General features: G+C 37.4%; 1 protein-coding gene across 1 annotated transcript in view; it reads left to right on the top strand.

Annotated features, from left to right (window-relative positions):
* Positions 1–14,113, top strand: part of galnt9 (polypeptide N-acetylgalactosaminyltransferase 9) — a 97,638-nt gene that overhangs the window by 3,333 nt on the left and 80,192 nt on the right. Inside the window, exon 2 of the mRNA XM_084113457.1 lies at positions 9,192–9,372. Coding sequence (XP_083969583.1) covers positions 9,192–9,372 — 181 coding nt within the window. The remainder of the gene's footprint in view (positions 1–9,191; positions 9,373–14,113) is intronic.

Below are 14,113 nucleotides of genomic sequence, written 5' to 3'. Positions count from 1 at the left end.
AAAAATGCAGAGCTATGAGAATGTGCAATTAGCCCCTTGATTAGGCAGCAGATCTACCGTGAGCATTACCGCTAAAGTGTGCTTAATTTCTACAGCTGTAGTTCGGTTTACCTTCACGAACACAGATGCGTTAGACTGAACCGATTTCTAACTGGGAAGTGATATAAACAGAGAAAGCTACAATACCATTCAAAAGTTTAGGTCGGTGCGAATTATTATTATTATTTTTTTTTTTTAAGAAGTCTATGCTTACCAAGGCTACATCTATTTCATCAAAAATACAGTAAAAATAGTAATATTGTGAAATATTATTACAATGTAAAGAAAAAAACTGTTTTCTTAAAGGATTAGTTCACTTCAGAATAAAATATTCCTGATAATTTACTCACCCTGCCTTACCTTTCCAATGTGATTACATAATGGGCCCTATTTTAACGATCTGAAACGCAAGTATCAAGCGCAAAACGCAAGTAACTTTGTGGGCGGGTCTTGGGCGCTGTTGCTATTATACCGGCGGGATAAATGACTCTTGCGCCCGACGCAAATCTAAAATGGGTTGGTCTGAAGTAGCTTCATTATTCATAGGTGTGGTTTGGGCGTAACATGAAATAAACCAATCAGAGCGTCATCTCACGTTCCCTTTAAGAGCAGGCACGCTTGTTCTATAGCGGATTCCTATTATAACGGCGGATTTGCCAGGCGCACGCGAGGAGCGGTTCACAGCCGAGGAGACCGACGTTCTCGTCAGGGACGTTGGGGATGGAGAAACACACCCAAATTAACTTCGGTTAAACAGGCGTATGATAATTTGGGTAAATGTGTAAGCTAGATGTATGCTTTTATAATAAAATATCTATCTATCTATCTATCTATCTATCTATCTATCTATCTATCTATCTATCTATCTATCGTAATGATGTATGATTTGCAAAAATGAAAACTTCTGCGTCTGTGTGTAGATGAGAGAATCAAAGTGTATGCGTGTTGTGCACACGCTACATTGATTATGGCCAAGCATGCGCCCTTAAAATAGCATATGAATATCATGCGCAACGCGCAACTGACTTTAAACTGTTTTTTTTCGGCCAGTGACGGAATTGTTTTCTAAACTTGCAAAATAGCATGAGGGAACGTTTGCGCCGGAACACGCTTTCTCTTTGCGCAGAACCGCCCCGGGGAGCGCAAGTGTATTTCTTAGTTAACCGACGTGCGTCTGTGGAGGGAAAAGTCCGCTTTGCGCGGGTGCAAAATAGGAATGATACATGCGTCGGTGTACAAAGTCAATTGCGCTGGGTGCAAGATAGGGCCCAATGTGTAAAGTCGTGGACGTGCAAGATGAGCATTTGTGGTCAAAAAGTATATATATTTGATTTTTTTTTAATAGAAAATGACAGATCGTTTGGCTAGATAACACCCTTATTCCTCGGCTGGGATCGTGTAGAGCCTTTGAAGCTGCATTGAAACTGCAATTTGGACCTTCAACCCATTGGTTCCTGTTGAAGTCCACTATATGGAGAAAGATTTTGGAATGTTTTCCTCAAAAACCTTAATTTCTTTTCGACTGAAGAAAGAAAGACCTGAATGTCTTGGATGCCATGGGGGTGAGTAAATTATTAAGTGAGCTACTCCTTTAAAATATCATTTATTCCAGTGATGGCAAAGCTGAATTTTCAGCATCATATACTCCAGTCTTTAGAGTCACATGATCCTTCAGAAATTCAAATGTGCTGATTTGGTGCTCAAGAAACATGTCTTTCTATTATTATCAATCTTGAAAACAGTTACTCAATATTCAATGACTCTGATCGGATCGGGGGCACAAAAACTTAATCGGGACATCCCGCTTCACAGTAAAACTCACTTGGCACTTAGATGCAGCTTCTGTGTAGTGTTAAATGGCAAGCTTAACCATTATATACTGTATATGGCTTATCACACCGCGTGGGAGCCCCCTATAGGGTTGAGGCTGTGGTGTAGGTGTTACAGTACGTATGCCATGCATCTATAAAAAGTATGACCGCCCCGACATTGTTCTGATACAGAGTGCTGGTACTATGGATAATGTAATTTCCCTGGCTCTAGTCATTTAGAGTTAGAATGAAATCCAGTGGAAGAAATTAGAATATCAATAAACTAACTTCCTGCTCCCAGTATACAAGTTTTTTTTTTTACAAACGTTTTTATAATTTGTTTCATAAAATTATATGACCTTGTATCACTTTATAATTTCTGGGTATAAATCAGCCTTTTGAGTAAGCATTTCACCACCATCGATGCTTTATGACCTAGCACATTTTACTGTCTGATGCATTCACAGGGGACTGTCCAATCCCGCCTTTCATGTCCCCTTAACCACATTTTCCTCATGAATATTTATGCTGCACTAGCATCAGTTTTGACATGAATTCATGTATTCATTCAGCTCCCAAATTACCTCAAAAAGGAGTATCTCTTATCCTGGAATCCATAAAGGGTCAGTAAGACTTTTTTTGGTCAAATCTTGTTACATAATTTAAAGCAATTCTGAGTAAAAGTGCATCAGGCCTGAATGCTGCCAGAGCACTTTACAAGAAAGCAGGAGATAAACTTGACTGGTAGTATCACAGATGGATGACTGAAGACCTCCACAAACACAGTGGATTAAACCATACTGGTTAAGCCAGTTATGTATATAGGCCTAAATTTTGGCACGATCTGTTGATGTAGGATGTCATGGTGATTCGTAAAAAGACAATGGGCATTGGGACGCAAGAATCGATCGTTTTATCTCGTATAGTGGACGAGCACCTACGTCGCGTCTTTGATGCTTTACGACGTCCTGACAGAAAGACTAGCATGCTTCATTTTTTTCCCGTCCTCCACAATGTGTTCCGTCAAATAAACTTTTCTGAAGTCTCCCAATTCTCAGATTTTTCTTCTGAGATAAAGACTTCATGACTCCTTTCAGCAGAGATCTCAACAGTGTCTCAGATTTGCCAAGAGAACAAAGTCTGCACTCAGAAGTGAGAGATTTCAGTATGAGTGCCAACATTTCTCATGAAATTCTTCTAAGATCTACACTATGCTATCCACATTCTACTTTTTTTTATTTCTGTACTGTTATTGTATCAATATACAGTACCAATTGTCTCCTTTATTTATATTCTTATTTCTCTTAAGTAACTTCAGAAGAGACATCTGAGATCTGGTTGATACTTAATGAAACTCAAACCGACAACTCAATTAAGTCTAGTGAGCTATCAAACAGTAACCTCTAAGCAAAAAGGAAAATATTCCTTTGGGCTGGGATCTGTATTCTGGTTGTCAGGACTGTAAAACTTATCATGAGTAATTATTATTCATGATTCTGAACTACCTAAGTACACATGCACAGAATATGCTTAAAGTCCCTGTAAAGTCAAAATTAAGTATGTGTTCTGAGTTTGTCACACCACAGAAAAATGTGTTATTAGCCACCCAGCCAAATTTGAATGATAAAAAAAGCCGGCAAGTACATAAAATAAGCTATCAAAATCTTGAAAAAATGAGCAGTAGTCTCTGCTCTCAAACGCTGGGGGCGTGTCCGCTGGCTGCGCTGAAACCACGCCCACTCGTGGGAAAGCTACCGTCGCCACACTCAACTGTCTGTCACCGCTACAGCCGGAATGGATACTCCTAGCAGCTTAATTTGTTTTACAAAGCCATACATGTTCGAGCCTGGACTACCTACTATAATTATAACATAAGCACACAAGGCAACTTACACTCATTGGTGGGCACGCACTGCCGACGATGGCACCAGTTGTCGGCGCGACGGGAGGATGATCGCCGACAACTATCTCGAGGGATAGTCAGTTCCGCCCCATTCACCAGTAACAGCGGATTATCAGTGAATCCCAGTTGACTCCGACGAAAGTTTATAAAACTAACTATCCCGTGTAAAATGATCACTACAGAGGCGGGTTTTGGCGGTGATCCTCGACTCTCCATCAAGGTGGCACTTCACAAAATTAATCCACCTCTTGTTGATATGATAGTTTTTCGGAAATTTAAATAAGGACACCGATCTGTTTTGTACGTGATCGCATCCAGGTAATACGCATTTCCGTGACGAAGGCATAGCTAGCTAGCAAACTGTAGGATGTAGTAACTAATAGTACTGACAGTAACTCGCGATCGGCAAACTGATGTGAATGTGCTATATTGTTAGGGGAGGGGCCAGCGTCAGGGGCTCCAGTGCGTCATCAAGTAGGGGCGTGTCCAGGAGCTCAGGGGCTTCAGTGCGTCATCGAGCCCCCGTTTTAGCCCCGCCCAAAAAATCCGGAACACAGCAATGGTGAAAAACTGTTTAACGGTCTAACTCCACAATTCAGTACTTCACAGTTCACAGTCTTTGTAATATGATTTAGCAATACATTTCTAACATTTATAATGCGTTTAGAATTTTTTTTTAGAATTGCCTTTACAGGGACTTTAAAAGAAAGTGGAATTGGAGCTATCTGTCATGAAATTCAAAGCTTTTTGCAAAAAAATAGCTAACAGTATCCGTTCATAAGCCATTTCTCAAAGACAGACTGCCGAGCAGCCTGTTAAAATAATGAGTCTGGAAAGTCCAGTCCATGAGAGAGGGAGAGAGAGAGAGAGAGAGAGAGAGAGAGAATCATGAATTTCAGGCACACATCCTTCACTTTTTCAAAAAAGTCCTATATTTTTTTGCCAAATTGGAATCCAATTTTTTTCCTTTACTTTTTTTAAAATAAACAAATGTGTTTTATTGAATGCATGAAACAGAAAGGAAGGGAACACAAATTACAATTCCAGTGCTGATATATTTCCTATAGAAACAGTTTTTATTACCATCTGGTGAATTAATTATTATATCACAGGAATTATTATTCAAAACAATAATATAATAATTTCCTTAGAATCATTGTTTATTTTTATTTTCCAAATTTGCAATTAAATATTCCATCAGCCATGTTGAATAATTTTATCATTAAAAAACATTTACATTGGGCATACAATTCATTTGTATACATTTCTAAATGCAAAATAAATTGTCAGTTTAACAGTGCTTTGGTCAGATTTTCCATATAAGAAGTCTGTACATGTTATACGTGTCCTAATATGTGCAACCTCATTAAACAATAGTCCCTTTCACACAGCAATCCTGGTAAATTACCGTAAAATTGCCAGAACGACTTTACCGGTAAATTCAAAAATGTGCTGTTCATACCATTAACAGACCATTCACACATCAGTTCCAAAATACCGGTAAACTCTGTGATGTCATTAACCGAAAGTGACCTCTAAAGTTGTTGACAAATCTCTTCATCTGCCCCGACGAGGAGAAGTGCTTTAGTTTCGGTATCACTCCAATTTGAAGACATTTGTAAACAGTGCTGAGTAAACACATCATATGCTTCGTAATTTTATGAATGGCCCAGAGCCGTTGCTCTTTTAACAGTTTCTGATTGGCCCAAATCACTTCTTACGTCAGCGTGTTCTGACCTCTTACCTGCAAAATACCGGTAATCTTCATTCCGCGTTCACACAGTAATATCACAATAAATGCTGTATGTGTGAAAGGGGTTATTGTTTCTTGTTTGTTGCTTTTTTTAAATGTATTTCATAAATTTGTGTAATTATGACATTTCTTTTCATGTAGAGCTGAAAATAGAAACAGAAACAGTGCTAATGGTTTAGAAGCAACTGCCGATTAGTTTCTAGACTTGTAGATTTGTAAACTAGAAATTTTTTTTTAAGAGGTAAGAAAACAGAATAATTGCTAGTCCACATACAGAGCCTGTTTCCGTTGGTCTTTGTAACTTAATTTCTTCAGCTCACTGTAATCACTGCTGTCTCTTTACAGCCTTCAAAGCATTATTATTATCTGAGCACACACGCATGCACATGCGCATTTACATAGACAGCGGTTAATAGCATCTCTGAGCTGAACAGCAGCTAAAACACAATCTCCTTTGCCAAATGTATTAGCAGCCACGAAAATAATCGGAGAAAGTCAGTTAGCTAGTTAGTTTGGAGTTTGAAATACCCTACGTCTACTTTCATGGAGGCGTTTGCTATATTGCCACTTTCAAAGGATGAAGACTTGGGCTTGAATTGATACAATAAAACTGCCATCATTACTGTCCATATCACTGTTTACAATTGCTGAGGAAGCCTCTGGAGCTGAATTTCAGATATGGTAATGGTCGTTTAGTTTCTGGCATGTGCTGTAAGTGGTAGACCAATGGCAACAGACTGGGCCATCTGACCAATCAGAGCAGAGTAGGCTCTCGGAAAGGAGGGGTTTAGAGAGACCGGATCCTTGATCAAGCCATTTCAGATACTGTGAGAAAAGAGGTGATCCTGCAATGTATATTTTTATTTGTTAGTCTTAGATGGTTTAAGATGGTCTAGATCAGGGTTGTCTGATCCTGCTGCTGGAGGGCCACTGTCCTGCAGAGTTTAGCACCAACCAGCACTAACACACTTGCCTGGAAGTTTCTAGGGAGTCTGAAGACCTTGATTAGCTGTTTCAAGTGTGATTTGTTGGAGCTAAACTCTGCAAAACACCAGGAGCAGGTTTGGACACCCCTGGTCTAGATGGTCTCCCAGCCTGGCTAAACGGGTGTTCTTATTGTCTAGACCCTGATCAAACTCCCCTATCTGCAATTTTCTAGTAACTCTGAAGACCTTGATTGGCTGGTTCAGTTGTGTTTAATTAGGGTTGAGATAAACTCTGCAGGGCAGTAGCCCTCTAGGACAGGATTTGAGAAACCCTGGTCTAGATGGTTTCAAAGCCTGGCCAAATTGGTTTTCAGTTTGTTTAGTTGGTTGTCCAGCACTTGACGAGTGACCAATATCTTTTTAACCATCAAACCAGCTTAGAATTTTTTGAACTGTTTTGCTTTTTTGTTTTTCAGCAGAGAGATATGTAAGCAATGGCATTGTGTTGCTTTGTTGGTCTATAACATATATGCAGTTTGAAAAATTATAATATTATGTTTCACCTCAACATTTTGCATTGTATTAGCAGACCACTGCATTAAGTCACTGTGATATGCAGTTTCTCTCTGCCATAGACAGCTGGCTCTCAGGGATTAGTGTCAAAATGCCAGGCCGCTATGCAATAGAATTCTCTCAAAACAGCCAACAGAGGCAGCCTTCGAGACAATGGAAATAACAATGACAGTGAAAGAGACACAAACCCTCAGACGGTTTCAAAGAGACATTACAATTTCAGCTCAAGCTTGCCAGAACACCTATGATGCAAGAACTCAGACTCCAAGTCAAGTCAATGCTCTGGGAGGTCACGACTGCCAGGAAGAGAGACAGACCTGGAATATTTTATGTACATCAGCTGGGATCCAGCCATTTGTGGTTGCTTTATAGGGTTCAGGCTGGAATAGGGTTTAATGCTGCACCAACTGGTATTTGTGGAACAGCCTGGTTTGGATTCCAAAACACAATCTGTACGTTCTGTTTCCAAGCATGGTGACCCCCCAGAGCCAAACCATCCCTTCTCAAAAATCACTCAGAATTTCTTAAATTTCATGTTTGTGAAAGGAAAAGCTCATGATCAGGGAAGCTTTTTACCTAGTAGACAAGGTTTCAAATGTGTGGTCTTGAGAAACATAAACATTCAGAGTCATAATGAGCTGACATATCAATCCTGCATGGCCACAGTAAAATGACGCAATACACCACTTGTGCTTTTTCCACAGTTAAGGGTTGTCCTTACGTATGCTGATTTTAAGTGCTTCCCGTCAGTGTTATTTTACTACTATTTATATATTGTTATAGTATTTATTAAAGATTTGAACAAGCTTTTATTTTTATATTTTAGTTTTCATTTTTAATTTACTTTGTAATAGCCATTTTTATGTACTTTAGCATTTTTATTAGTTTTCTGTTTAGCTTAAAGCTTTTTAGTTTTCGTAATTATAATACTTAAACTTATTTTATATCAGTAAGTTGCCAAGGCATTTCTAATGTAAGTTTTTTTATGTAATGTTTATTTCAATCAACTAAAACATTTTAAATCATTTTTGTTTTAGTTAATTATGACAACACTGCCCCTGGTTTCCTACTTGGGATTGTTCATTTATGTATTTATGTGTTATATACGCACTTATTATACACTAATTCCTTATTGCTTTTAGAAAACAAGAACCACAGCAATATGATAAAAGACACAGATGTTTAATAAATAGGTGTATGTGTATCAATAACATTGGGAAATAAACTCCTAGTTTATTAGCTTATTGTATTATGTTTGCCAAGCTACGTAGAAACATTGATATAGAATGTAAGGTTACATAAATGCTGATATTGTGCAGCAGCTTAGAACATGCCACATTTTAATTATTAATAAAAAAAAAAAAAATTTTAACCTAGGTTGATATTCTGAACTTCAATGGCACAGTTTATGAAAAAAACAAGTAAAATATAGTCAGCTACAAGATATTTCCCTCTTTCAATGTAGTCCCAGTTTAGAAACACTTTGTAATTCAAGGCTTTAATACGAACATCCTTGGATCATACACTTATTTCTGAATCTTGATAGAATTTTTATGTAGCTGTTAATAATTTAGTGAAACATATAATTTTGCTCTTTTAAATGTCAAATTGAAACGGCATCATTAATGGATGTTACACATTTCATCCCTTTTAAAGAGCACGGCAAAGGTTTAAATCTAGACTTTTGAATAACGCCAATTATTCTGACCAATGATTCTGATAAGGAACAACCATCTGACATTCACTGGTATAATGGATACATTCTGTAGAATTCTTCTTTGTCACATTCTTTGGGTGCCAAACTACACAGTATATGATGTGCCCTGTGCCGGAAACAACCCTCGCATCAATCCCATTCTAATTAGCATAGAGCGAGAGGATAAATTAGACCTGAATTTCCAAAGGCAAAGAAGTCTTACTCTGCACTGACAACCCTTTAAACACAGTTCACTTGCTTTCCACCTCCCCCCCCCGGGAGATCTGTATGAAAGAGGTGACATAAGGCGAAGGTGGTGTCTTGGTGTCCAACATCCAATTATCGCCCATACTCTTGTTCAGCAGTTATGATTTGCATGTCACTGGTGGGTACTCCCACAGTAATGAACCCAGTTTTGCTTTACAATACTAATGGGATATGTTGACCTTTGTCATGTCAACTGAAGTCAAACATCTTTTCTGCTTTGCAGGTCTAGCCAAACCCATGGGACTGGTGGAGGGTCCTGGAGGTCTAGGACAGGGTGGTGCAGCTGCTACGCTGGGGGAGGACAGCCGAGAGAGCGAAGGGAGGTACGAGGAGTACGGCTACAATGCTCAACTGAGTGACCGCATCTCCTTGGACAGGAACATTCCGGACTACAGGCCGAAAAAGTGAGTATGATGCAATGTCTTTAAACACAGAACATGCCCTTGGAGGTTGAGATAAGAATAGATGTTTAGGTGAGCCGCAGTGTGCAAAGGCATTTGTTCTACTCGAGCACACACTCTTAAATGAAAAGTTCACACTTACAAATAATTAGATTGTGTAAAAGAGGATGGGTATTTGGCATGCTGTCCGGGGTAGGGCTCCGAGCTCAGAATGTGGCCCGAACCCAGAGTACTCAGCCCGTATCTCTGGCTGGGATAGGAACTAGCCGAGAGTGAGGAGTCGGGATGCAGAAAAGACTGCAGAGGAACGAAGGTGAGTCGGCTATATAGGCCTCCAATCATTCTGATTGTGTAGATTATTTGAACGTGTTCCTCCCATAGTTAATCATTTAATTTCTGATGCATTCGATTTTTTTTGTGCCAATGTATTTTAGTATTATTGAGACACTTACGGTTTTTATTAATAGTTTGAATTAGTTTTTATATTTTCCATTTTAATTTCCATTTTTGTTATTTTTATTAATTTTGTTGTGTTTTTGTCAGTTTTATTGTTTTTTACATGTCTATATAGTTTTTATTCATTTATTTTATTTTAGTTTTAATTGTTTTAGCACATCAAGTTAAACTAAATGAAAAATGTTTATTTGGGAACTAGCTGAAATAAAATAAGTTTGCACTTTTTAAAATATTTTTTTAAAGTTTATTTTATGTCAAGTAACAAAAACGTTTTATTTAAAAAAAAAAAAAAATTAATAATGTTTTTTTTTTTTTTCAACTATAATAATCTTGGTTTTTGCATTGAAAATATGAAGCAATCAAATTCCATATATTAATAAGGAGATCATTATTTACTAACCCTAATGTCATTCCAAACCTATATGACTTTCTTTCTTCTGTGGAACACAAAAGGAAATAAAAAAAGTTTGTGTACATTATTTATTTATTATATCTTTCACTTTTTTTCTCACCATAAATGTAGCTGTGGTAGCTGGCATGGCATTAAACTATAAAGAAACAAACAAAACTTTATTTTTTCCCAATAAAGTTAAGGTTAATTGGGTCCGATGTTGATTTGAATACTATTGACTTTCATTGTATGGATAAAACAGTTAAAATATTCCTAAAAATATCTTCTTTTATAATCAAAAGTAGAAAGAAAGAAGTTTGTAATATAGGTTTCGGAACGACATGAGGGTGAACAGAATTTGTTCACAAGATATTTGAGAACATTCATTCCATTTTGTGATTTGTTCTGAAGTAAAAGTAAAATTTGGAATGGTGTGCAACAAAATCCGACTTTATTGACTTGTCCTGCCACACATGCCATGGTCCTTTAAAACCATCTACACTGCAGGGTTGATTTTCAAAAGGAAAAACGGGTTTATAAATAGCCCAGTGGCTGAATCACTTCCCACATGTTAGCATTACAATGCCCTTCAGGGAAGAATCACATTAATAGAGTCAATAGCTAGCAGTGAAAAAACATTGTGTTAGACAAAGGAGATATGACTGTGTGGAATAGTATCCCTGCCCACTAGGATAGTGTTAATGGTAGGAATGTTAATAATGCAGCAACAGTCCAGGGGTATTTTATATGTGGGGAAAACGACCTTAGAAACAGCTCTGGAATATTAATGGTCATTCATAATAAGTTATATATTTAGAACATGACCCAAAGCACAGATCCAGTGATTGAGAGGAGATACTAAAGGCTATCTGTATCTGGGTTTTCTTTTGAAAGCTAGCTTGGTTTGTTGTGGTCAACTGTAAAAAACAAAATATAAAAATATGAATTCTTTTCAGATATTCTAGACAAAAGTTGCTTTTATCACACTGATGGGTCTTTGTTTGATTGAAGCCATTGTTGATGATGGAGGTTGTCTTGTAATTGCTATTCTGAAGCCGCTTTAGTTGTTGTGATTCAAACTGTGTGCAAATCACGATTCTTTGTATGTGTGTCCTGGCAATAATGCGTCCCACTTGCATCGCTGATAAACACAATCATTCACGCTCCTGTACACAAACATGTGTTACCTAAGATATCGCGGTCTGACTTGCACAATCCAAGCCATCGCAAATCCGACCCTCACTCAGCACGAGGGGAAGGAACTATTATACACCTCTTCTTGTTTCGAGAATGAAAACTTAATGATAATGTTAATGTTAACATGTAATCGTGGTAAATAATTCACAGGCTCTTGTTTGGTAAGAAACATGAAAAATTAAAATGAACTTCGGCTTGCAGTCCTCACTATCATAATTTTGCAAGTAACTCAAAAATGTGTTTGTATCATTCTCATGGGCAGTGCTAAAACACAGTTCGTTTTATTAAGTCCGTTAAGTCTGTGTAATGTTTCTGAAAGAAGTCTCTTATGCTCACCAAGCTACTTGATTAAAAGACAGTAAAACAGTATTATGGTAAAATATATATACACAATTTAAATAACTGTTTTCTGTAATATATTTTAAAAGGTCATTTATTCCTGTGATGGCAAAGCTGAATTTTCAGCATCATTACTCTAGTCTCCAGTGTCACATGATCCTTCAGAAATCATCCTAATATGCTGAACAACTGTATAGTTTGAAGACTTCATTGTATAGGTCTTCGCTGGGTAGATTTGGGTGGTCCTTGTGATGTTAGGGCCCAGTGCTCTTTTGAAACGGTCCTGTAGAGAACCAGCCTGGTTTCATTGTTAATACAGGTATTAATATGTAACACTAACAGACACAAAACATACTTTGTACATTTAGGTAGATGCTGAAATGTACAAAATGGACATATTGGCAACATTTAAGCAGCATTATTACATTTTAACAGCTAAAAAACGTGAAATATTTACGAATCTTTTATATCAGATAAATCTGTATAATTTCCTTTTTAACATTTTATAGATTAATGTTAGATCCTTAAACCCTATCCTCAGTGCTCGAAGTGGGCCGGTACGCACTGGTACACAGTACCGGCACTTCTATATTTTAATCTGTTGCGTACCCTCCGTTTTTCTTGCGTTCTGGAACTTCCCACATTTTGCTGGTACTCTGACCACCCACAGCGAAACATAAAATCAGACTATTAAATAATTGTATACATTACAATTTAGGAGTTTTAATAAGCGGTACGAACTGAACGGATCAATTATTTGCGCAATATGACTTGACTGAAGCCCAATTGTTTCATTTAGAATTTTTTTTAAATAAATCTTACAAAATCATATGAGTGAGGTCGTACGAATTCATACGAATTAGCCACCTCGTAAAATATGAATTGGTCGCGAGATAGTGTTGCAGCACTGCCGTAAAATGTGCTTCAAGTTTATTGAGGCAGCAATTTTTTAATTCAAAAGAGTGCAGGATTTGATGTTTACTGTCACTGTTGAGAATGGAGATTAAATCGCTGGATAAAGGGCTGAATTTGGATCTGTTCCTCACAATCGCACGGATTCTAAAGATTTGGATTACAGCAAACTAATAAAATTGATGTCTTTTGTGAATTTATGTTCCGTTTTGGTGTATTTTATGGTTCTATTATCAGTCACAGCACAGGAGAAAACGGCTTTTGTGTCCTACGGTGAACAAAATAAATATTACATGATAAATAATGCTTGAACGATTGATTAACATTATGTAAAACAGGTATGCAGCAGAAGTCACAGAACAAAGCGAAATGTTATTATTTCATATTAAGTAGATGAGTAAACTGCATTAAATAAATGCGACAAAACATGTAATTGATGTGACAGTTGAATACAATAGAAAAAAAACTTTAATGCCATGATTTTAATATTCATAAATAGGAATTCGTATGCATTTGTACATCTGTAAAGTTGTTCAAATGTAAATAATTCACGTTTTAGTGCTGTCAATACGTAAATATTGTACGTTTCAATGGGTATGAAAACGTAAGTAAATGTACGTTTGGTAGAACTACACTCTCTGTAAAAATACACACATATTCTCATGAGATCACGTTGAGAGAACACAACCAGTAGCATTCAGCCAGCAGCACTGAGCCTCAGAGTGGTTTGTTTCTCTGACGCAAATCCCATGCAAACAGTTGTTGATGTGTTACTTGGCTAATGCTTACTAGGAGACATCCTCCAAAGGTCTTTGATGTCCAGAAGGGGCAGTGCATTGATGGCCGTTTGTCTTTAATGTATATTTAATTGCAAATCTCCAGGATACGTGGTTCTTCAGTCTCTCTGGCCGAAGGTCTAATTGATGCGTTTTCTCAAACTACAAAGGCCGTATATTTTATGCAGGCACAAGAAAAGTAGTTTCTTAAAAAGGTCAAGCTGACCTTAGCTCAAACTACTTGAGGCAAATGAATTTACCACCAACCAAAGAAAACAAATCAATATAACTACATCAACAAGCCATTTTATTATTGACTCAGGAAAAGATGATGCAGGAAACTGTATAAGGAGATTGAGCAATCACAAATGAATGAAATGTATTGGCACATTGAGTGTAGGGCATTAGGAGAGTGTTTACATTTTGAGAGAACGTGTATAAAAGAATCAATGGATTGTTCTTCTTTTGAGTCTTTATTTAGCAGGAATGAGATCAAAAGGGTGTTGAGATCTATCAACACTCCTTCTACTGATGAGATGTTATTAGTGAAAACATGGAGTGGTGACAAGGCAAATGTTTTTTTAGCTGAGGTATATGATCACAATCAGAAAGTTGCTTCTAGACTGGAACCAGAATGGAAAGGAAGTGTTAGAGGTTAATGTGAAGTCTTATG

The sequence above is a fragment of the Abramis brama genome (assembly GCF_963993115.1).
Source record: "Abramis brama genome assembly, chromosome: 5".
Classification (NCBI taxonomy): Eukaryota; Metazoa; Chordata; class Actinopteri; order Cypriniformes; family Leuciscidae; genus Abramis; species Abramis brama.
The sequence above is the reverse complement of the archived record's forward strand: the minus strand, read 5'-3'. Positions and strand labels throughout refer to the sequence as shown.